The sequence below is a fragment of the Strigops habroptila genome, chromosome Z (genome assembly GCF_004027225.2).
Source record: "Strigops habroptila isolate Jane chromosome Z, bStrHab1.2.pri, whole genome shotgun sequence".
Lineage (NCBI taxonomy): Eukaryota > Metazoa > Chordata > Aves > Psittaciformes > Psittacidae > Strigops > Strigops habroptila.
Window position 1 is genome coordinate 14,428,679 of NC_044302.2, and position 24,429 is coordinate 14,453,107.

Sequence of the window (24,429 nt, forward strand, 5' to 3'; positions counted from 1 at the left end):
TGATGCACAGAATTACCACTGGCACACCAGTGAATACCTGCAGCTTTTCTCTGCAGGATTTGTTTTCCTTACAAACTGACTCTCCTTCCCTTTGTTACCCAGTCTGAACTCCACCTCAGTGTTTCTAGCTCTGTATTCTTTCTCACCCCATGCCATTTTTCTGGTCTCTTTCTATTAGAAAACACCAACAATGTTTCCAGTCAGAGTTTCTAAACCTATGATTTGCAAATTATTGTGAAAATAGTGAAGCCAGGTTTACCTACCTTTTATTTACACCTCTCAGAACAATCAGGTGTCAGAAATGTCTCAGGACGGACAGTACCTGTTCCTGATCTGGTATCAGTACCAGATAATCTTGTTAGAGCTACTTCAGGAATGTCGTGCTATAGCTCATTTATGGTGAGCACGAAAGCTCTTCAGTGCCACTGCTATGATCTGTAGGAGGTGGATACTCCTAGTGCTCTAGATGCTGGGACGTGGCCCCATCAGTGCTATGCCTCCCTGGGGCTGTTCTCTAGGGCTACACCCGTTGCTTCTGGTGATTTTCCAAAGTGTTCCCAGAGCTATCATGGGGTGTCTGGAGCCATATTTTTATGTCTTGGAGGTTATGCTGGCATCTCTGGTGCATTCTTCAGTTCTTTGGGGGCCATTTCCTTACTCAGGTTGTCTGGAGCTTCTTCCCTGTGTCAGGGAGTCTGGAGTTTTGTGATGGGAAGGCTATCTGGTCTCTTGCTGGTAGCACAGGAGGTCTTTTGGGCTCCTTGGTGCAAGAGAGGCACGAACATACTGGAGAGAGTCCAGTAAAGGGCCACCAAGGTGAAGAAGGGATAAAGCATCTCTCACGTGGTAAAAGCCTGAGAACACTGGGACTGTTCAACATGAGAGAAGAAGGCTGGGGTTGGGGTGGTGGAGAGAATATCTTACCAATGTCTACAAACACTTCAAAGGAGGGTGTGAAGAAAACAGATCCAGACTCTGTTCAGTGGTGCCTAGTGATGGGACAAGGCGATGGGCACAAACTGAAGCATCAGGAGACACTTTCCACTGTGTGGGTGATGGAGCACTGGCATGGGTTGGCTGCCCAGAGAGGTTGTAGAGTGTGCGACCATGGCGATATTCCAATGCCGTCTGGATACGTCCTGGGCAGCTGGCTGCAGTTGGCCCTGCTTGAGCAGGGAGGGATTGGACCAGAGGTCCCTTCCCACCTTAACCTCTCTGTGATTCTAGAGTCACAACTGTCACATGCAGGGCCCTTAGCTACCACAGGCATGAGAAACTTGCCCCAGGCCCTGAGGGCACCCAGAGTGCCTGGTGCTTTACTCCAGCCTCCGTGCTCGTGAAGAAGAGGAGCAGGTAATTTTGCAAGTACCAGGGCTTTTAGGGTTCAGTGTTCACTCTGGGGCAGGGTCGAGCGATTGGGGGGTTTTGCAGGAACAGTTTAAAAGGGTGTCATAAAAAGCGTTGCAGGGAGGAGTGAAGCAGGCAAGGGGGGGTTAGAGTTGGCAGGGGACTGCCCTTGTTGGGTGCTATGTGCACATGGGTCCAGTGCACATGGGACCACCTCGGGTGCTGTGTGTGGCTGTTAGTGTAGCAGGTGCTATGGGCATGATGGACTTCACTGCGTCTCGTCCAGAAAGCTCTGGCTGATGACCTTATGCCACAACAGAGACTGCAGCCATCAGCACCACTGGATGCTGATGATGACTAGGACAGACCTCACGCTGTGCTGTTGTTTTTGTTGCTACTTGTGATGGTTCTGCAATGGCTTTAAAGATCCGAAATATCCCTAAAGCCTGTCCCAGACCCACCAGATGCTGCCCTAAAGCTGCCAGCAGCCCTCAAACTCTGCCAAACCCTTCCTGAAAGCTCCTCCTGACCCCCAAACACTCCTCAAAGGCACCTTAAATCTCTTTCCATTCCTCTGTCTCCCCATCCCTCTTTTCTTCTCCCTATCCCCTTTCTGTATTCCTGTTCCTCTGTCAGCTGAAGGTTTGGCATTCCTTTGTGTTTTGTCAGGCCTTCACCAGGGCCTGGTGGGTGCTCAGTGATGTTGATCAGCAATGAATGGAAGAATGACCTGCTTCATTCAGACTAAGTGTAACACCTCTCCAGAGATTTTTGTTGCTGGGTCACAGGGCTGTGGATGTGTACTGGGAAATCACCAGTGGGCCAAGACGCTATGTGGGCAGTATGGTTGATAGTAAAGGGGCTTGTGGGGAAGGTGTCAGGAAGACAGATATCAGTCTCCTACTACTTGGGTGTTAGAGCAGGTGCCCGCAGTAGGTTAGCCTGGGAATTGCTGTTACCATCTGTCTCACGCATCAGTGTGCAAGCTGTCCTCTGCGTAGGCTGCCGGTGCCTTTTGCTTGCCTGTGCCTAAACGGGGCTGTCACGAGGGTGCAGCTTGACTCATGCACATGACGCCAGCACAGAGCCCAATTTCCTGTTGGATCTGCGTTTATGTAAACAGGTGTCTTCCTTCCATCTGCCTCATTTTGCTCCTTTTCCACCTCTGCAGTAGCAGCTTGCGCTTGACTCAGCCTTTCAGGCACACTGTTGAAGCACAGGGCTTTCTAACAGGGTCTGTTCAACTTGAGCTACTTGTGCGCATTAGGCAGCCTATGGAAGTGATGCAAAACGTTTGTCCTGCTACAGCGTGTTTCCCACTAGCTTAGCCTCTCTAGTGCTTGGAGTTTTAGAGGCTGATTTCTGAATGGTCTGGAGAACAAAAAAATTGGGTGCAATGGGTGCTATGTGTGTGTGTCTGTGGCACAAGGGCTGGGGCAGCGCTAGGTAGAGAAGCGTAGGTGGGATGCAGGAGTCAAAGGCTGGAGTGTGGGCTGGCTTCCTTGCTTTCAGGTGAATGAGTGGGGTGTTCCTGGTGGCAGCGCGCTGGGTAGGCAGTGCTCTTGGGCATGGTGATGGATGGTGGCCTGGAAGGCTGCCAGCCCTTCCTTCTCTTGCCTGTGTCGAATGAGAAAATTGATAGATGAGAGGGCTGCTTGTGCCCCCTTTCTATGTTAGGTGTTTTGCACGCCAAGTAAGATGAACACTTGTAACATTGAGGTGTCTGTCTGTGCTGCAGTTTCCCTGAGGAGTACCATCTGCCAAAGGCTGAAGATAGCCAGGTGGTTAGGTAGCTTGGACGAGAAATGCTCTGGACTAGAAATGTGGTTAATAGGCTAAAACCATGTCTAGTTTACATCTTAAATATTTACCCACCTGCAGTATTTTACCATCACTCTGGACATTCTGCACCACCTTCTGGATAGCCGAGGTAATGCGAAAGGTTGTTGGTACTGAACAGGAGTTACTGCTTCGTGTGCCAGGCTGGCTCGGTGGAAGTGCAGTTTAGCTGTTATATGTATTGCTTGTTGCATATTGTCACATTTGAACGGTGGCTAAAACCAAGCTTATAAACAGCAACTGTAAAGTGTGATGTGTCTTACAGTTCTGCTGCACTCACAAATGAAGGGGAAATGTTTTAAGCTATAGGCAGAAAATCCTTGGCTTCTCTCTACTGTTTTCCTGCTTGCACGTGCTTTGGTTTTTCTTCTGTAAACCTGAGGGTTTGGAGGTTTTCTTGTGCAGTTTTTTGTTTAGAATTTCTTGTTTGGGTTTTCTCACTCAGGTGTTGTGGTTTTCTTGTTAATTTAGTGGGATTCAGTATTTATCAGTCAGGATTTACAGTTTGCACATTTACTAACCTTAGCCATAAGTCATAAAGCCCTAGCAACTATTTGGGTTCTGATATTTGCAGTTTTTCAGCTAGAGTTTATGGTTTATAGCAGCACTGTTAATGGGGCTGCTGGGGATTTATGGATACTCAGGGCTGTTGATGGCATTTTCCACTATCCTAAGGGCAGCCAGGCCTTGCCCAAGGCTGAATGAGATCCCCAGACTGCTCCTGGCTTTGCCTACAGCACCCTGAGGTGTCCTCAGTGTGTCTGGGGCAGAGGGCTGTGGCCTGTGTTGATGGTGCTGGGAGATAAGGATGCTGCATGCCACTGGGCCTTCTGCTTTTGGCTGGCTGTGCCTCAGAGTCATCAGTTTGCCCTGTCATCCTCTGGTGTTTTTCTTTTCATTGTACCCCATGCCTCTCAGTTTGTTCTTTTCCCCTTAATCCTTTTTCCTTTCTGTGCACCCCAGGGCTTCTCCCTTTTCTTTTGTCAAGCTGCCCTCAGGAGCCAGGGCCCACTTTGCTGCCCTGGTAGCCCCATCTGTCCCTGATGGGGCTGGTGGTGATGGTTCTCGTTCCTGACCATGGGAGGAACATACACCATGTTCCTGTCCCTGACCATGTGACCACTCCTGTGCATTGGGGGGCTGGGGACAGAAAGCCCCAGGTGCAGCCAGTGGCATTGATGGCAGTGGCCCCTCTACATTTTACATGGTATAGTTGAGCAGCAGATGTGCAGTGTGGGGTGGCTGTGCTGGGTGTTGAGACAATGGAGCCACTGCCAGGCATTGCCTGCTGGGACCAGAACTGTGGCCACAACTTCAGAGAAGATGAGCTGGGACTGGGGGTCCCTGCAACTGGGAATGTGCTGGGTGATGTGAAACAAACAGTGGAGGAGACAGCATGCTGGGACAGGGGGAGCTGCACTGGGGTGAGGGGTGGCCCTGAAAAGGGGAAGGTGTTGCACTGGAGAGGTGCACTGTGGCTTACCTGTGAGCACCCCAGTTCAGCTCTACTCTATCCCAGGCATACCTTCCCTGCAGCTCTCTGGCACTGCCCTATGCCTCCAGCATGGTCCCCAGAGTTGTTCAGACCTCCACCCCATGACCCTCCCCTAGTATTAGTAACAAGTACTAATAATTGATGTCTAGAAGGTAAAAAATCCATCACATTGGGATTAATGAGAGCTAATTAGGGATCTAGCAGCTCTAAAACCTGTAGCACATCAGAGATGTTACAGTCTTAGTTAAACCAAACAAAATGCAAAATGGTTTAAAATTCCTGTGCATCTGTAAGAATAATATTTGCTATAATTGTATTTTCTGTCTTTGTGTTAAATTACTTCCTCTTTAAAGTAATGATAATATAATTTCCAAACAATAACAGTGGGTGCCAAATAATAGGAATGTACTTCAAATGAAAATAGGTAGATATACAGCAGGTGTATAATCTGTTTTAATTGAAAGCTTTCAGTAGTTGACAATGTAAATTTCCAGAAACACAAAGTAGATTAATAAGAAGAAAGAAGCTACCAGGTTTTTTTAAAGGGAAACTAGTTAGCATATATTACGTTATCTGTCAAATCTTCCCATCCCTCATGTCCTAATAAATTTTGAAGCTGTTCTACAACATCTAGCAGTGTTTAACAGTTTGGAAGGCATTACATTAATAGGAATAGAAAAAACTCAGATGAAAATAAGAAATCAATATACGTATTGAGCAAATGTGTAACGTTTAGGTTTGGTTTGTGTTCACATTCCAAATTAATATAGTTAAAGACACTCAAACATTTGTGAGTGTTAAACATATATTTACTAAGTAATTATATTTAACATCAGAAAGTTGACAAAACACATTCCATATTCCTATTATGTGCCCTTTTGTGTTAATGTTTCCTAAACATCATGTTGAATAGTATATTAAATTCCAGCTTCTTTGTAAGGTGCATGCGGTGGCTGCCTTAGAAGATGTTTTACTTTATTTTTCAAATATTTTTACAAGATATTTGTAATAATTTCTTGCATTTAAATATATCATTAGTATTTCCATATGTCCTGATACCTTGTGTTTTCCAGTAGGCCAACAGATTAAGGTGTTAATAAACTGCACAATTAAGCTATTTTTTTACTGTAGCTACACTTGTGCGTTTCAAATTGTCATTTTTGTTGCTACTGAGATTTCCCCTCTGTACAGGATTACCTTTGTTCGAAACATATTGTGCAAGTCACTGATTAACAAGGGATTGGCTAATGTATCTCATTATATTATGCAATTTTGATATTGCACCTCTTTCCACCAGTGGGGGTGGAAGGAAAGTTTCTAAAAGCTGCTTTTTCATCTGAACTCTCCATAAGGCCTAAGTGGTTGAGCCCTTTCCCCTGGGCAGGCTTTAGCAGGACTGGGCAAAGGAATGTTACTGATCATAGTGAGCTGTGACCTTGGCTGATCCCTCCAGGCCTGCTGAAAATAGCTGTACTGCAGCAGGACTGCCCCAGCAGTGCTGGAGCCCCAGGGCCTCTGTCTCTACTCTGCGGGCAGCCAGCCTGGCCTGGGCAAGAGGAGCACCAGTGGGTGCTTTGCTCTTCACTGTACCCCAGCCCCTGGGCAAAGCTCAGGCTTTGGGCCCCTGCCCTGCAGAAGAGATGTCATAGAATCCCAGACTGGTTTGGGCTGGAAGGGACCTTAAAGCTCATCCAGTTCCAACCCCCTGCCATGGGCAAGGACACCTTCCAGGTTGCTCCAAGCCCCGTCCAACCTGGCCTTGAACACTGCCAGGGATGGGGCAGCCACAGCTTCTCTGGGCAACCTGTGCCAGTGCCTCAGCACCCTCAGAGCAAAGAACTTCCTAACATCTAATCTAAACGTCCCCTCTATCAGGTTAAAGCCATTCCCCCTTGTCCTGTCACTACAGGCCCTTGTGAAAAGCTCCTCTCCAGTTTTCTTGTTGGCCCCTTTAGGCACTGGAAGCTGCTCTAAGGTCTCCTGGGACCCTTCTCTTCTCCAGGCTGAACAAGCCCAGCTCTCTCAGCCTGTCTCCAGAGCAGAGGTGCGCCAGCCTCTGGTTATCTTTGCAGCCTCTTCTGGACTTGCTTAGGCAGGTCCATGCCCCTGTTGCGTTGGGGGCTCCAGAGCTGGATGCAGTACTGCAGGTGGGGTCTCCTGCATGTCGTTGTCTTGCATGTCCTCCTGTGCCAGGCTGCCCGGAGCACTCCTAAGAGTCCCTCCACTAACTTCTGCATGATGAAACAGGGAGGACCCCGAACCCTTTGTCCATGAGCACGGACCCAGGAGATCAGACTTTGGAAAAACAAGCAAAAATGGTTTTCATTTGGAAACCGTCACATTTAACCGATGTTGATTCTATCACACCCTGCTTCTCCTCTGTCAGACTCTAGTGCCGTGTTCGCCGTTCTAGCGCCCAGCGCTCTCGGGGCCCTGACCCGCAGCGGGCCTTGTCTTTTAAAAGAGCGAAAAAAGACCGACAAAAAGCGAAAGAGGAGTGACTTCACCGGGCACGCCTCGCCCAGCGGTGGAGCTCCCCGGCGGGGCGCGTGCAGCGCGGACTGGCCCGTCCGGGCGCCCGTAGCGGGGCGGAGCCGAGGCTGCCCGGTCGCGCCGGTGTGCGGAGCGGAGCGGGCGGCCATGGCGGCGGGCAGCGCTATCCAGATCCCCAGCCGCTTGCCACTGCTGCTCACCCATGAGGGCGTGCTGCTGCCCGGCTCGACCATGCGGACCAGCGTGGACTCGCCGCGCAACATGCAGCTGGTGCGGAGCCGGCTCCTGAAGGGCACCTCGCTGAGGAGCACCATCATCGGCGTCATCCCCAACACCAGCGACCCCACTTCCGACTGCGACGACCTGCCCTCCCTGCACAGGTGCCGCCCGGCCCGGCTCGCCCTCGCGGCGCGCTGGTCCGGGCTGACCCTGCCCGTAACCCTCCTCGGCCGGGCCGGCTCGGTGCCGGGGCGAGCTTGCCCTGATGTCACCTTCGCGGGGCGTCGCGCTGCGGGCATGGGCCTGGCAGGGCGAGTCCGCTCCGCGCCGCCGCCGTCGTGAGGGGAGCGCTCCTTGGTGCCGCGGAGGCGCGGCTCTTGGAGGGGGCCATGGCGGCAGGGGCTGTCAGGCTGGTGTGTGGGGAAGGGCCTGAGTGGGGAGACCAAGGTGGACGAAGAAAAGAGGATGAAAGGGCGCAGGTCACGGGCGTCGAGGTTGTCTCAGTCGTTAACGCTCGCGTTTTTCACCTGACAGCACGGAGAGTGACCTAGTTCACATAAAATGAAACCGAACCCTATTTCTGTGGGATAAAGCATGAGTAAAATTGACATGCTGTAACCCTTATTCTCAAAACTATCACATCAGTGGACTTAGTAAAGTTTTTGGAAGAAAGTAACTTCTGGCTTAAATCTGCTTAAACAGGTACATGTGATCTAAAACTGTTCAGAATGAGGCTGACAATTTCACTGAAGAACTGTAAATTACAGTCAGTTTCCCAACGTGTATAGTTTAAGCAGAAATGTCAGTGTTCCTGTCCACAGCAAGCTCCATTAAACTTTATGAAAAAAATATGTTCCTAATTTGGCTGACTGTATTGTATTATCTTAGTTTTTCAGTTAGCTTATTCATTTTCAGGTGATGTATTACGAAGTTGTGTAATTTGGTTGCCTTTTGTGATAAGTAACTATGATCCAGAAGGTTCTTGCAACTTATAGCTTGATTGCTGCTTAATAACGGGCACACAAAATGTTCTGTGGAAGGTGACAAGTAACACAGAGATTTGGTCTGTTTTTAGGATTGGCACTGCTGCCTTGGCAGTTCAGGTGGTTGGCAGCAACTGGCCCAAGCCACATTACACGTTGCTGGTTACGGGCCTCTGCCGATTCCAGATCCTGCAGTTGCTGAAAGAGAAGCCATATCCTGTGGCAGAAGTGGAGCAGTTAGATCGACTTGAGCAGTTTACTAATCAGCATAAATCTGAGGAGGAGCTCGGAGAGCTGTCAGAACAATTCTACAAGTATGCAGTGCAGGTGAACTGTTTTAATCCTGTGTATCATATGCATCAATGTGTGCATTTTTTTTCCTTTGTTTCTTATCTGCCCTTCTCTTTCTGTAGTTCTTATGTTTTTAAGTGACTGTTAGAATTTCAGTATTTCTGCTGCAAAATAAATATTTTTGTTACATCTTAAGGTTTCTGTGTTGAGTTGCAGGGTGTCTGTACAGCTTGTTACAGGATGAGTCTAACTGTGTATGTTAGCGCTGTGATAAGTTTGTATCATTTCATATTTAGTACTACTGTAAATACACTAAGAAAAGGAATACTTTGGGGTTTTTTCTTGGATTACATACTTATATGTATAAACTTATACAGTGGGTTGAGATCTTGTGGGTTTTTTTATTTTATTTTTTTTTAATTATTAAAAGAGAAAAGCCCCTCTAGAACCTTGATTGTAAACAGATGTCCCCAGGTATAATGAGTTTGAATTAAAGGATGCACAGAAAAAGAGTCATTTTAGTGTTAAGATAACTGGGAAGGTTTTATTCAGGGTTTGTGTGTGAAATAAGAGGTGTAGGCACTGAAAAAATTGCTGAAGATTATGATATTTTTTAACTTCTTGCACAAGCTGAAAGCCCAGAGTCTTGGTTGCCCTATGCTGAGTTAGTGCTTCCTGTGAACTTTTAAAAATTTATTTTAGCAGCTTTTTGGCAAAGTACCTAGACATGTTTCATACTGAAAGATGTAATCCTTTTTAGATGAGATACTCAAATATTTTAAAAAGAAACACAACAACCATTAATATTGCTCATTGTGCTCCTTACAGTTGGTTGAGATGCTGGATATGTCTGTTCCTGCAGTCGCAAAGCTGAGACGCCTTTTGGACAATCTGCCAAGAGAAGCTTTGCCAGATATACTGACTTCTATCATCCGTACCTCCAACCAAGAGAAGCTTCAGGTATTATGTTCTTAAACTTTTTTAAGGGGAGTTAGATGTTTACTGTTTATGTTTTCTCTTCAGTTAGTCACCTTTTAGATAATTTTGAAGCTGCTTACACTTGAGACTCTGATAATGTTGTGTCAGAAGGTATTTGTGTTACAACTGAGCATGAATACTTGTAAAAAGGTTTTATGCTGTCATTTGAAGTGGTTTTATATGCATGTGTCAGAACTCACCTAATAGGTAAATTAATTTAGTTAGCATTGGAAACAGTTCATTTTATTAAACAATAAACACAACACGGACTTCCCCTTCCCATGGTAAAGATGATAAATCTTTCTTCAATTGTGTTGAAATCTTGCTTATTTATCACAGTTGACATCATTATACATCTCTTAATACCAGCATCTTTCTTCTTACCAAAGGAAGAACTTTTTTAAAGTATTTTAATAAACATCTCAAAGTGTGGGCTTTTAAAATGCTGAGACACTGGTTAAATTTGCATTGTATGTCTGAGTAACTTTATGCAAAAGGAATGCTTATAGCTTGGTGCTTAGTAGTCTGCTTTCTGTATTTGTTTGCTGTGTTTGGAAGTTTTGTTGTTCCTTTTATTTTGTCACTGACAGTACTGCACATTCAATCTTGAATTGAAACCATAAGTTAGGCTCTTTCAAAACACAGTAGAAATTAATGCAGAAATTAATTCGAAGTGAAGGTGTATACTGAGCTGAATATCCTGCTGGAGGAAGGTACATAAATCATTAAATTTACCATGTCTTTTTTGTTTATTAGAAGTGCTAAAGAAAAGAGCAGCCAGTGGAAGTTGTGGAAAAAAGGAAGAGCCAAATTCTACCCATTTCCACATAGTAACTTCATTAAACATGAAAGGAATAGTGTATAAAATTTTAAAAAGACAAACAAAATAAAAACCCTCAAGCAAGAAAACCTTTAAGGCATAAGGTGATTTTTTTCTGGGTTAATCAAGGTGATCATGCTGTAACTTTCTGAGAGGTCTAGCTGTCTCAATTCAGTAAGTGAAGACCAGAGTGCTGATAGATGTCTGCCACAGAAAATGCAGCTGAAATATTAAGATGCTTTAAAAACAGACAGGATATAAGACTTTTTTTTTTTGAGTGCTTTGTAGTTTTGGCATCCAGACCCTTGAGGCTAGGTTTTGTGGGCTGTATTCTCATTGCTTTTCTTGCTACCTTTTTTCCTAAACCACCTATTCTATAACTGGTGAGAAGACAGTAGCAGTGTCCTTCATACTCCCCTCCCCAAAACTGATGATCCATTAGAGTGAACTCGTTGGCAACTTATAACTCCTTGCTTTTAGATTTTAGATGCTGTTAGGCTGGAAGAACGGTTCAAGATGACTATACCATTGCTCGTTAGGCAGATTGAAGGCCTCAAGCTGCTTCAGAAAACAAGAAAGCCCAAACAGGATGATGATAAAAGGGTATGGACTTTAAATGTGGATAATTAAACATCATAAATAAGTATGAAGATACACTTTTAAGGAGGCTAATGCTCATTCGTTAATTTTAATCTGTGCAAAGTTTTAATTTATAGCAGTAATGTTTCATGGTCAGTCTGGAGCTGCAGAGAGCACCCCACTGGCAACTTCGGTATGTTAAATACCTAAAAGAGAAATTATTTTAAAACAGCAAAGTTTTTATTTGGGGTTTGTTTTGTTGTCATTTTGGGGTTTTTTTTTTTTTTTGCATGTGTATGTATGTGGTAGTTTTTGGTTAGTTTTTTGTGGGGTTTTTTGGGTGGTGGGGTTTTGCGGGGTTTTTTTTGGTTTTTTGTTTTTCCAATCTGAGCACTTTCTGACATTGAATAAAGGCTCAGGTTCCTTCAAAGATTCATTTGATGCCCGGTGGCATGCACACATTGAGTTTTGGCCTGTGCAGTGAAATGTGTACCTTTTCCTAATGGCATTGCAGGTGAATGATAGCTTTTGAAATACAGATAAAAAATGTGTGTTGTAAAATGTAGCTTGCTAAGCTAGGGCAGCTTAGACTTTTGCTGCATCTAACTATACTTACATGGTTTAGTAAACAGCAAGTAATTGAGAAATGAAAAAAGGTAAGAGAGATTTACCTGTTTCGTAAAGATAAGAGTCATTATGCTTAATATGTTGGGCTGCAATGGCCAGAAACTCATAAATAACTTTTTCAGTTTTGTTCTTGTCTTCTGTTCAGGTAGATGAGAAATGCACTTAGGAAATACATACAGCAATATAAGAACTATTACTTTTTGAAGTAGTACCAATAATACTTTGTGAAGTTATTTATTGGATTAAAGTCTTCTGAATTTTTCTGTGGAGGCTCTCCCAGCACCTTGTTTCTATCATGGTTTCCATTCAAAGCCAAAGTATTCACCTTGTTTAAAAAATAGAATACTATTCTCTGGCTCTGTTTTCCATTTCGTAGGTTGTAGCTATCCGTCCTAATAGAAGAAGCAATCACATTCCAAGCACTACAGAAGATGAGGAGGAGGAAGAAGATCATGATGATGTTGTTATGCTGGAAAAAAAGATTAGAACATCCAGTATGTCAGAACAAGCTCTTAAAGTTTGTCTTAAGGAAATAAAGAGGTAGGAGACTTTCAGATGGTGGTTTCTTCTCTTGCATTAACCTTTCCATGTTTGATTACATGTTTGTGTTGCTGTGTTTTGGAAATTATTTTTCAAAATTTAGTAGAGTGCAGTTTTCTGCTTATACATTTCATCTTTTTGGAGCAACGGAAGTGATGACAAAGAAATATGAAGTCTTCTAGATATGGTTTATACATTAATATAGCATTAAACTGTAAGCTCTAAGCCTCTACGTTACAAAGATCTAAAAAAACTCATCTGAATAATACCAGTTTTTAATAATTATTTAATTAAAACTGACCCAGTTATTGAGTCTCTTTTCCTCTGTTTTACCTTTGTGAGAAGATAAGTGTGCTATCCATGGGAATATGATGGATAACAACCTCTTCGAGTGAGGATGCATATATAGTGATGCATGCATTGCGGATGCAGCGTATGCATAAGGAATGGACTCTTTTTTTCATTTCTTTTTGTATCCTATAAATAATCTATTACTATGCAAAGACAAGCTCCTAATTGATGGAGTAGGGACTTGCTTTTTAAGTATTACCTTGTCAGAAAGTAAGAGGGTATTCTGTTGTTTAAAGTGTTTGCTAAATGTCTGTCTTGTGGTGCAGGAGAGTCTTACTTGGCATCAGTCAAATCAGTCTTAATTCCTGATTAATCAGTCTTCAGATCAGTCTTAATTCCTGATTAGCCTTATGAATTCTGTGCATATATTTCCAGATTAAAGAAGATGCCTCAATCAATGCCAGAATATGCTTTGACAAGAAATTACTTGGAACTGATGGTAGAATTGCCATGGAGCAAGAGTACAAAAGGTAACCCCCTCTATTATTGTTGATTGTGTCCTGCACAGACGTTTTAGGACAGTTAACCATCATGTATGTGAATACTGTGTACTTAGTTCTGTCTTGCAAATGTTTGTCTCATTGTCTGACCATAAAAACATCATTAATAAAAGAAGGTTCTGCTGTGTCTTAAGCTACTCAAGTTTGGTGAGGAACAAAAGGATGAAAAAGCACAAATGTAGTTAATTTTAATAATTGCAACTTCAGGTACAGTAGAAAAAATGAATGCCATTTCAGCTTTGTAGTCTAGTTTTCAAAAGTTGTGAGTAGAGTGATACTGTTCATATGGGAACAGTATGTAAAACTGGAGAGCGAGGAAAGGGTTGAAAACCAAACATGACTTCCTGCTGAACAGCACAAGTAGATTAAGTGGGCAAAATTACTTTCTAGGAAGTGTACTGCTGGAAAAAGGGATTTTAATTCTTTCTAAGAGCTACTGAAGAATGAAGCTTTTGAATGGTTTTTAAACAATCTGATTTTAGAAAGCAATTTAACATAACACACCAGCAAAAACTTCTGTCTTTTGCCCTCTTAGTACACGTGGTGATGAACTTTGGCCATTTTGAACTAGAGCCTTGGCTGTTTACATATCATCTTGTAATATTTTCTTTAATCATTAAATTGTAAAAAGATCTGCCTACAGATCTTTGCAGATCTCTATGGTATTATTCAAAGAATACCAAAATGAGTAAAGTATTTGTTGATACTCATGTCCTAGAGGAATGGTGGTTTGGTTACATTTGCTGTTTAATCTTGTAAAATTATGCCATGTCACATGTAGTGTGAAGTCTTACTTTAATCAAAGTTTTGAAGTTTGTATTCACATTCTTGTGAATGCTGCTTTGAAATCCATAGTTACAGTGAATAAAAATATACATGAATATAAAAACAGAAAATCCAATAGAAAATTATGATAATTAGTGAATTTTTTGTCCAGTGGTTCATCACAAAAATTTACGCTGTTGATGATGATACTCTAATCACAATTATCTGCATGTGAAATAGGCACACTTAACCAGTATGAGTGGTCTGCACTGGGAATGCATAGGATTTGAAGGGTGGGTGTGTGCGGAGTTGATAGACGTCACTGCTTCCTGCATGCTATCTTTATGTTGTAGAGCAAAGGAGAAGACAGCTGTCAGAAATTCTTGCCCTGTGTAAAGCATTAGTTCATGTCCGTCAGTGAGGCCTGACCATTTATTGCAAATTATGGCAATTGCAAAAACCTATTTTTTCCAGTCCTGGTATCACATGGGTATTTTTTACAGTGCCAAATTGCTTCGTATTGCATAGCATGTAAAGCCTGCCCTTCAGGCCAGTGAGATCTTGCTGTGTTGGTGAGATAGTTACCCACTATAACTATAGCAGAGCCATCTGCTTATGGCTCTTACCATAAGAGCTCTTACTTATGGCTCTTGCCATAAGAGCTCTTACTTATGGTTCTTACCATAGGTAGATGATGAAGACATAGGGATGAATTTGTCTTTTGAGAAGACCTTACAGGATCAAACTTATTTCTGTGAGAAGGTAAATGCTGAAAAATTTACTTGTCACTGAATTGCTGTTATAGAATAGTTCATTTAAACCAGATTCACTAAGTTGATTTGAACCAGATTTCAGTCTGTGACACTGTAAAACAGTGGGTTTTTTTGTTTTCTAAATTTCATTACTATAATCTATCTATCTTATGTCTAATGTCTAATTAAGAGAGACTTACAATACCTTTGTTTTAGGAAAATGTCTGAAAAATGTGTGAGGGGGATTGCATTGATGAACATGTTTGAAAATGTGTATTGTAGAATGAATTGTTTCCGTTTTTAAAGGTAAATGTGCTGATATATTTTCTGTTGTCAATTATTCATAGATCGCCTTGAAATTCGTGCAGCTCGAATTGTGTTGGATAATGATCATTATGCTATGGAGAAGTTGAAGAAGAGAGTTTTGGAGTACTTAGCTGTCCGACAGCTTAAAAACAACCTCAAGGGACCCATTCTTTGTTTTGTGGGGCCCCCAGGAGTTGGTAAAACCAGTGTTGGAAGATCAATTGCAAAGACGTTGGGTCGAGAATTCCACAGAATTGCTTTAGGAGGAGTCTGTGATCAGTCTGATATTCGAGGCCACAGGTAACTACTTCTTCCTTTCCTAATTGAAATTTTCCCTTTCATTTGCTACAGAATGTATTGATTATTTTATTTGTTTAGCTAATACAGAGCAATTTTGCTTATTTCAAACAGTGATAGTTATTCACTGATATTTCTTGATATTCAGTGGAGGATTTTAGTAATGGGAATGAGTGTTTAGTGTTGACATGAGGCCTTTATTCTTCCCTTTTGCTGCTGCCCTTTATTGTCATAGGGAGGAATGGAATTTCATCTTCAGTTATGTTAGCACTTTGAAGTAAAATTCAGTAGAAAGTCTAATGCAAACTCTTAAATGTTGTATCTGATTTTTGTACTTTTTAAGAGGGATGTAAAGATCTAGTTATACAAAATAGCCTATGAATAGCAATACATTACTTTATAACCATGTTTGTTGAGAAAACAGGAAGAGAAACTGAGAGTGATACAAGTTGCTAGAGGATAGCAACTGAGTTACTTAGTATCTCGGACTTGTTAGTGTAGTATTTTCCCATTTCAAACGGAAGTTTATGCAAGGACACCTAAGCTGGAACATGTCAAAGGGGTGTTCTAGGGTAACTTTCCTTAGGATTTTTTTTGATCTTGCATCTCTTTATGTATATACTTCTTAGTCTATTAAACCATTTGTCTGTATTAGTCCATTTCCCATGCCTTGCAACTGGAAACATATGATTGGTAATGTAGATAAGTAAGTGCCAAACATTAGTGCAGCATTTTTTGGTTCTGTTAAACACATTTTATGCTTTTTGCATGCAGCATAGGATATTTGGAATAATAGATTTGTTAGTGTTCTAAAGATCTGTAAAACCATGTGGGTTTTGGTTTGGGTTTGTTCTTCTTTTTTTAAGTCATATTATTAAAAAAAAGTTCTCCTTACAACATTAGGTAAATTATTGTGAATTAAAGCTATCAGTTATTTCTTTGATGCCATGTAGCAGTTAATTTTGCCCAATGGCTATGCTGCTACTTTGAATCATCAGAATACACCATCATTCTGTCTTCAGTTCTATGTTATTCTGTAATTTCTCTTTGTTTTCAAAGCATAAAAAGGATCTTGGTATTTGTATCACTTCCCTATGAAATTTTAATGATAACCTAAAACAAATACCCCGATAAAAGTTAATTCTGTGATATCAGAATTAAGACCTCTGACTGTAAGCTAGTTGCATGTGTAAATACATTAGAGTGGTGGAAACTCACAGTCCCAACTGGAAGGAATGCGGGAGACTCACTGGGAAATCTTGTGCTGAACATACACATAAACTTCCAGGAATCTGGAATATGAGATATTTCTATGAATCTGGAGCGTAAGATACTGCTGATGACTTCTTAGGCCAGAACAAGAGAGATTAAAAAATAACAGAATAGAGATTTTGTGCTTGATTACAACTTGAAAATTCATTTTTTTCATAAACCTTTAGTTCAGCACTCTTGATAAAACAAACAATAGGTGTTTATTCCTGCACATATTCTTCTGTGGCAAATTCGCAGGAGTTTTCTTTTCCAGCATGTTTGATACTTACCGAGAGTTTGTAGCCTGAAAGAATTGTTTGTAGATTTTGTCCGAGTTTAGGTTTTTCTTACTTAGGTCAATATACCCAGCAGCTACTCTGGGTTTGTAGATACATGGTTTGTAGATATGGTTTAATGCGTTGGTTTTTACTGCATAGCAGTACTCTGTGCAGGTATGTGTGTTGTTTAGTAAACCTTTGTAATAGCTGGCCTTTCCCCCACTTACTTACACACTGATGGAAAAAGAAGCGAAACTGCTCTCCTCCTGCACTACATATTATTCCTGTAATTCATTAACTGTGTTAATCACTGTTTCAGAATTCTGATGTTTCAATGACTTATGATATGGATCCTAAAAACAATTAAAAAATGTGATTCAACATGTTGCTATTCAAACTGAAGCCGCTAGAGGTTGTTCAATACTAAGCATTGTAGGTATCAGTCACTTTTCGAGGGCAGAGCAGGGATGAAGCCTTTGTTATAAGGAAACCACGTCTGGGAAATTGACATTATGAATAAGAGTAAAGCTGTTATCAGCTCTTCCTCAATTGCCAGTAATTCCTTAATCTGTTCATTTTTGTTGTTGTTTTGATTAGTTTTGTTTTGTTTGGCTTTCTATCTTGTGCTTAGGCCTAATAAAAAATAAAGGCAGCTGGAGTTATGTGATAATGAGTCTTTTAAAACTTTTACATTCATGTGTTTGTGGCTGTCACTGTAGTATTTTTGAGGGCATTATTAAAAGATTAATGCGTGTTAGAAGCTAACCATTTTAAATTTCATATTAAAAAATTTACTTGAAATCAGCAGATGGGGAGTATTTGATAAGACAGTGTATTTTTCACCAGCAAAGGAAAATACCATCTAGGATTATCAAGAGTATTATGTGGTTACTCTTCAACAAACAAGCGTATAGTTTAACAACAAACTTCACAAAAGTCAGTATGAGGAGTCCTTTGTAAGGAGTGCTTTTGCACATTTTTTGTAGTTAAACCAACTGTTGCATACTGGGTTTTTTTTAATTCTGTTTAATTTTTTTCCCCGCTTTGCTGCTTCTCAGAATAAGATTTAATCAAATGAAATCTCTGGCTTTTCTGTAGAGCTGTTTCTGTAATGTCCTTTTGTGTGAATAAGTCTTTCCAAATTATTCACAGTCAAGTGAATCCACATTGTGCGTCTGGTGGCAGTCACAGAGAGTAATTAGAGAGGAGATCTGAAAGTGGAAGAGACAGAGGGTGCTGTTCTCTGAGTTTTACTGTTCAGTAGGCTGATCTTCTGATATTACATGTTAGGAGCCATTATTTTTCTCCTGAAAGCTCCTTGTTAAGCTTTAAGGCTGAAGTCTGTACCAGCTGTATGTACCAAGTAATGTACTAAACGTACTATAACATTAAAAAAGAAACTGTGATTCAGTTTCACTTGCAAGCAAATATAGCCTGAAATAGCGTTCACATGGGCCACTTACCGCAGTTTTAAGTGAAGGATGCAGAATGACAGATTCAGCAAACAAAATATATGAGATGGCAGCAAGGTGGGGAGTGGAGTTTCAGTAAGTGTGCTCTTCTTTGTGGTGTGTAACTAGGGCAGCTGGAAACACCCAGGTTTTCCCATCTCAGTGTGGATCATGTGCCTGCAGCTGGGGTTTGTGAATTCTTTTTTTGATCGGGTGCAGAGTAGCAACTACCGTTCTGCCTTCCCAAAATGAAATCATCATCTTGGTACAAAACCAGAACTGCTTTATCAGGCATCCTCCAGCTGTCGTTTGCTTTTACCCATTTACCACTCATCTGTATTACATGTTAAAGTTTGCTAGTTTGCATTTGTTCTTAGCTTGTATTAAAAAAAACCCCAAAACCCACAAAAAAAAAAACAAACCCAAAACCAAACCCTACCCTCCCCAAACAAAACAAAACAAACAAACAAAAAAAACCCAACAACAAACCACCCTGAAGGATGACTTAGCACTTTTTCCAAGAAGCTCACTGCATTTAAGGTCTTCTTAGTACCGATACTTCGTTTTACGCAGGAACTATATGATGTCTGTTGCATGTGTGTGTGGTTTTCTATTTTTAAAAAAGAAAGATGTAATTGTGCCATTTGCTTATAGTGGTGATGGTGAGATCACCATGAAGCTCTTTTTTTTCTCTCTCTTTCCTCTTGGTGGAGCACTCTTCCTTACATTACCATTGCTTTTCAGTTTCTGGAAGTTTGGATAGTTTGGATAGTTTGGTTAGCAGAAGTTCACCGCACATACCTTGCTGCGCTAGAAAAACCTCAAGCAGCTTCACCTGTGAGAGGAATAGCTTTGTTAATACAAGTACGAAGCAGAGATACGTTGGTAAAGCAGTTGAGTACACGCAGCCTCTGTCCTTGCAAAAAAATAAGCTGTGACCTTGTGAACTAAGTTCAGAAATAGTTTGTTTGGCGGCATTAATTTTGTTGTCTGTTCCTTCCTCTGCAGTTTGAAAACCACTATAGTTAAAACAATTTAAAATGTTTTGTCTTTAGAACAGTGTGAAGGGAGTGAGTCATGTTTTTATCAATAATATTGGTACTGCTTTAAGTTATGATTCATACACATTCTCAGTTTACATCAGGAGAGTCAACAAGGTTAGACCTCCCAGATGTTTTTCTTGCATTTTCAAGGATACGTAGCTCCTAATGACATGCTGTACTACTATAGTGCTTTTTTAAATGTACCTTTTAACTGATTTTAAAATACATAAAAAATTACCAAATTACAGACCACCTGTGGCATGAGCTCTTAAAAGCTTTTTTTAATTGTTACTCCTTAAGTGAGATAACCAGGAAACTTCATATGTGCTTCCTGTCTTGAATGGAAAGCAGCTTTCTAGGTTTAATGCATGGAGAGAAACAGTGCATCAAGAAATGAGCAAAGCCACCTTGTATAATCAAAAACGCTGAGGTAGAATATTGGTTTTCCTCCTTTCAACCCTAGCTAAAATAACGAAAATAAAAAATAACATCACATTCAGTGGCTGCTGTTCATGAAAAGCAGTATTCAGTTTCACAGGTTACAAGGCAAAGGTTAATGTCCAGACAGATAAATGGCCATATCTGCTTGTAATTTTAATATGTTCTAACAGATTTATGCAGGGCTGTCTTACCAAGGACTCTTGTGTTGTGTTCCATAATAACCATTTAAAACTAAAACCAGGCTACCTATGTTTCTGTTTTCAAGGTAAAATACTATATTATTTTTCTTTGACATCCTACATATGACATTTGCATTAGCATTCTTGCCTTGGAGATCTTGAGTGTTTGATAAATAGTGTAATATAATAGATATTGGTCCATCTGTAATAGATGTATCTCAGATTAGACTTTTACACATGGGAAAAATGGATTGATACCTAGGTATTTGTTATCCAAAAATTTATAGTCCAAATTTCTATTTTGTGATACCTGATCAAATTATGTAAATAAATTTAAGCATGCTTTTATTTGAAATCTAGTGCATCAATTAAACACTTATATTGGACTTTGCTGTTTAAATTTACCATGTCTAGAGATGATTAAAAAGACAAATGAGAAGACAGTGTAAGAGAAGAAGAGTGAGAAAAGTCAATCGTCAGATAGTGAATGGAAGAGCAGAATGCTTCAAGCTACCATGTGCTTTTCTCATCTGTTAACCCTAATTCTGTGGAGACTGAGTATTTTGCAGAACTACTCTATATTTCCAACAATAGTTCCTTTAATTTTGACCTTTGGGTTTCTTGAAAAAACTCTTGGGTTATATAGAGAACCATTTAATCCTCTTCATAACATTGGATCCATTTTAGTTGGACTGTGGTTTCTATTAAAGTTTTTAGCTCATGACCCAAGGCTTACTTTGGTCAGGGTATGTGAAAAAGAAAATATTGATTTTCTGTCACTGTTAGAATGTTTTTTCTTATTACTTGCTTTCAAAGCCACTTAATTATTATACTCTTAAAATTGTAGTTCTCCAAGGTATTGATCTCACTTGACTTGTCCTAAGTTGTCTTCAGTATATTTGCTTTTTCTGGTTTTTCTTCACCACAGATCTTGATACATTGTGATACTTCTTGATACTTCAACCTACCTGGTATTATGGTGTATTATAAAATGTCAAGAGACTTGATTCTGTGCAACAGTTAAGTCTTACTGAAAGATGCTCTATCTGGGAGAATCTTCCACAAGTGTGAACGTACTTGAATCTAAAATGACTGTGCCTTTAAGTCTATTTTCAGGGTTGTTTGACGGCAAAAAAAAGTATTTCAGTCTATTAATAACAGCTTTTTTGTATCACAGGAAAGAAAAATCTCTTCCTGGTTTTGGTTTGGTTTTTGGTTTTTTGGTTTTTTTTTTTTTTTTTTTTTTTTGAGCTTCTATTTGGAAAATCTCCTAAAAAGTTCTTAAAAGTGGTAGATGTGTGTGCATGAATATAAACAAACAGATCTATTATTCAGAAAACCTTTTAGTACCTAATGCTTTTAACCTTTAACCTGCGTTGCAATTGCATGACTACATGACTAGAGAAACCCAGTTTACCCTCATTTAGTTTATAAACCAAAGCTGTTTCTTAAAACTAGATGCAACATGGGTATCGCAGAACTGTATAGCATTTGAAAGGATGAGATAAAACTTGTGTATAGAAAAACACAAACATGCATTAAAACAATGTAATGTCTTTAAGCATGCGCTTGAGAATAATGCACCAAGCAAGAAACAATGTTTGGAGTTTACCTAATTATGTTATCCTATTGATTATTAGAAACAGGCTATATTGTCTCTGAAGCGTATAAAATTGTTTACTAGTGCAGTAAGCACCTTTTGTTTAAAAAAATTTCAATAAAAACAACAAAACCACCACCACCAAACAAACAAACGAACAAAATTTAAAACTACAAATAAATTTAAAAAATAACAAGAAAAAGGAAAAAGAAATCCCCAAATTGCTACAATGATTAATTTGGTTACACTGGTAAATAATTCACTTCTGTGAACTTCAATTCTCCTTCAGTCTTGTAATTTTCTGACTGGATTTTATAGAATCCTTTCATTCTTTTGGCAGGGTTGCCTGTGTGCAGATGGAGAATGAAGTGGCATGCTCGTATAATAGCTCCCCCATGCAGATTCTTGATCTGTAATGAATGTTACACAGTGCAGCCTTTGGTGGAGATGAATCCACTCACTCACTGAGGAGTAAGACTCCACACAAAAGCAGAGAGGTTTGCTGCATGCTGGCTGCTCCAGTCTTTAGCAGCTGTCTCATGGAAGTGGTAATAGGCAAACTGAAATTCTGTTCCATTTCTGGCTATTTAGATGATCTTTTTCTTTTATTTTTGCTCAGATCTAGAATTAAATACAGTAACTGCAATTTGTTCTCTCAGTGATTGAATATGACATGAAACTAACACTATTGCTGTGTGGTTTAGATTAGGGGGTTTTAATATTTAAAGTTTTCTCTAGTATCTTTTGAAATTACTCCCATGGTATTTTTGGTTTTGTCTTTCTTAATGTCATCCTGTTTATTTTGGACTGTAGTAAACCAGATCATATGGCAAAGCAGGCCTGCTTTGCATATCTGCTTTGTGAAGGTCATGAGATAGGTACTGTAGTTCAGCACTTCATGTATCTCTTTCTTCTCGAGTGACCAGCATTTCGTACTTTTAAAAAGCTGTGATAAATGCAGCAAACAAGAGATATGTATGCATGTAAAATGTAGTTGTTCTGTGCATTGTAAAAAAAGGTTTTACCACTATTATTTAATTTGAATTCATTTTTGTTCCGTTGCACTGTTCTAGTTTTTTATTTCATGTTGAAATGACATAGTAAATTCAATTATTTTCTGTGAGCAGTAACTAAAGCATGCTGTTTATACAGGGGACATTGACAGTTCAGCGTATTTGGAATTTTGATGTAATTTCTAACGTACTGTGTGAACTCGATTATGGTGACAAAAACCCACTCACATCATTAGTAAAATGTTATTATTACTGAGGTTCCCAAATCTGCTTCTGTGTGTTCATACAATACAAGCATTCTTGTACTGAATCATGTAAAATGCTTACAAGCCATAAAGTTTGGATATTCTTTAATGCATATGTTTATCATTCCTTATTAACTAGTGCACTATGGCACTGGAATTTTCATCTGCTGATGTAGTTGCTTATATTAGTTCAGATGCATATTTCATATTTTTATCAACTAGTTCCAAAAAGTTTTGCAGAACAGCAAGAATTGTTACAGTGCTACTTATATTTTCCTTCCAGTTTTATTTTGGATGTTTCTACCCCTGTTGCATGTGGCCTCTTTCCCCATATACATTTATTTCTCACAGGCGCACCTATGTTGGAAGTATGCCTGGCAGAATAATCAATGGACTGAAGACCGTTGGGGTTAACAATCCAGTATTCCTGTTAGATGAGGTTGATAAACTGGCAAAGAGCTTGCAGGGGGATCCTGCAGCAGCCTTGCTTGAGGTAAGAGATGTTAAATTACAAGCATTGTTTCATTTGTAATTAAAAAGAATTAAAATACTGAACTCAGAAAGGAGGATTCACTGGGCAAAAGATAGCATGACAGTGTCAGCTTCTTTAGTCAAATACCAGCTACTGTCTTTTGACATTGCTGGATTTCTGTCACTTGTGCACAATGCAAATGCTATTAGGTAGTATGCTAAGTATCTTTAGTCTCAGCGATCTGTACTTAAACACAAAGAAGTGTTTTATGCTAAGTGTTTCGTATATTTAAAGGCTGTTCAAATTAAACATTACTTATTTGGGGGGCTTCAAGACATTGATTTTTAATGACCAAATGCTGTTAGCCATAGGAAAGAGCTGTAGAGCAGCCAGATGGTAGCTGGACTTTTTCAAGTTTTCCCTCTCTTTCTTGGAACAATTTTAATATATTTCTGAAGCTTTTGATGGTACAAGCTTATATTGGAGCTAAGCATTTTATCTAGCATATGATCTAGACTAGTGTGTTTTTTTAGCAACATTTCTTTAATTAGTGTTGTAATTAACTTTCTGAAGTTTTCCATTAAAGTCATGGATCCCCATCCTTGATGGATTATGATGTGGTGTTTGCTTTCCATGAGATTCAGTTATTAAGTGTGTTTTTTCTGAAATTCTGGGACTTTGACAAAGATGTAGATGAATCTAATTTTAAGGTATGTGGTGGTGTTATTTTATCACAAAGAGTTTAGAGGTGTTAACTTGCTTAGAATCAAATGAAATCTAGGAGATACAAGTAAAGACTTTGATGAATGAGATACTGTTGTTATATTTTGTAAGTCCCTCAACTGTTGTGACATTATTTAAGTAGGTTACTTGTTGGGATTTCAGGAGGCTAAAACTTAAGTGATTATGAAGAAAATGAATTCAGACCTATGCCTTGCAGACTTCATGTGTCAGAGGAGTCTATAGCAGAGAGCAGTAATAAGTTGCCAGAACCTTTTTTCTGCCTTCTGTTTTTCCCCGGAGTATGATACATGACAATATCCCAATACAATTCCTTTTTCCACTGGCTCGCATGTTCAGTGGTTTTATTCTAACAGTTTGCTGGAGGGAGGAAAGAGAATCTCCTCAGGCATGGGCAAGAGAAAAAGAGCATTACTCCTCTCCAGCATCTTAGTGCAGAAGGCTGTGTACATCTTCCTGTGCTAGCACTGACGATGATGAAAAGAAGGAATGGGGAAGGTCATGACATAGCAAAGCTGGCTTAGCCTGAAACA

At 40.3% G+C, this 24,429-nt stretch overlaps 1 protein-coding gene across 3 annotated transcripts in view; it reads left to right on the forward strand.

Annotated features, from left to right (window-relative positions):
• LONP2 (lon peptidase 2, peroxisomal) overlaps positions 1 to 24,429 on the forward strand; it is a 65,153-nt gene that overhangs the window by 15,197 nt on the left and 25,527 nt on the right. For 2 of the 3 annotated variants that reach the window (XR_003995078.2, XM_030512263.2), the window contains exons 1-8: positions 7,214 to 7,554; positions 8,469 to 8,703; positions 9,496 to 9,627; positions 10,946 to 11,068; positions 12,048 to 12,211; positions 12,938 to 13,032; positions 14,927 to 15,185; positions 23,035 to 23,176. Coding sequence is in view for 2 of the 3 variants with exons in the window: in XM_030512263.2 (XP_030368123.1) it covers positions 7,322 to 7,554; positions 8,469 to 8,703; positions 9,496 to 9,627; positions 10,946 to 11,068; positions 12,048 to 12,211; positions 12,938 to 13,032; positions 14,927 to 15,185; positions 23,035 to 23,176 (1,383 nt within the window). In the remaining variant the exon portion in view is untranslated. Of the gene's footprint in view, positions 1 to 7,213; positions 7,555 to 8,468; positions 8,704 to 9,495; positions 9,628 to 10,945; positions 11,069 to 12,047; positions 12,212 to 12,937; positions 13,033 to 14,926; positions 15,186 to 23,034; positions 23,177 to 24,429 lie in introns of those variants that run through there. The other variant, XM_030512264.1, reaches the window with a different exon arrangement.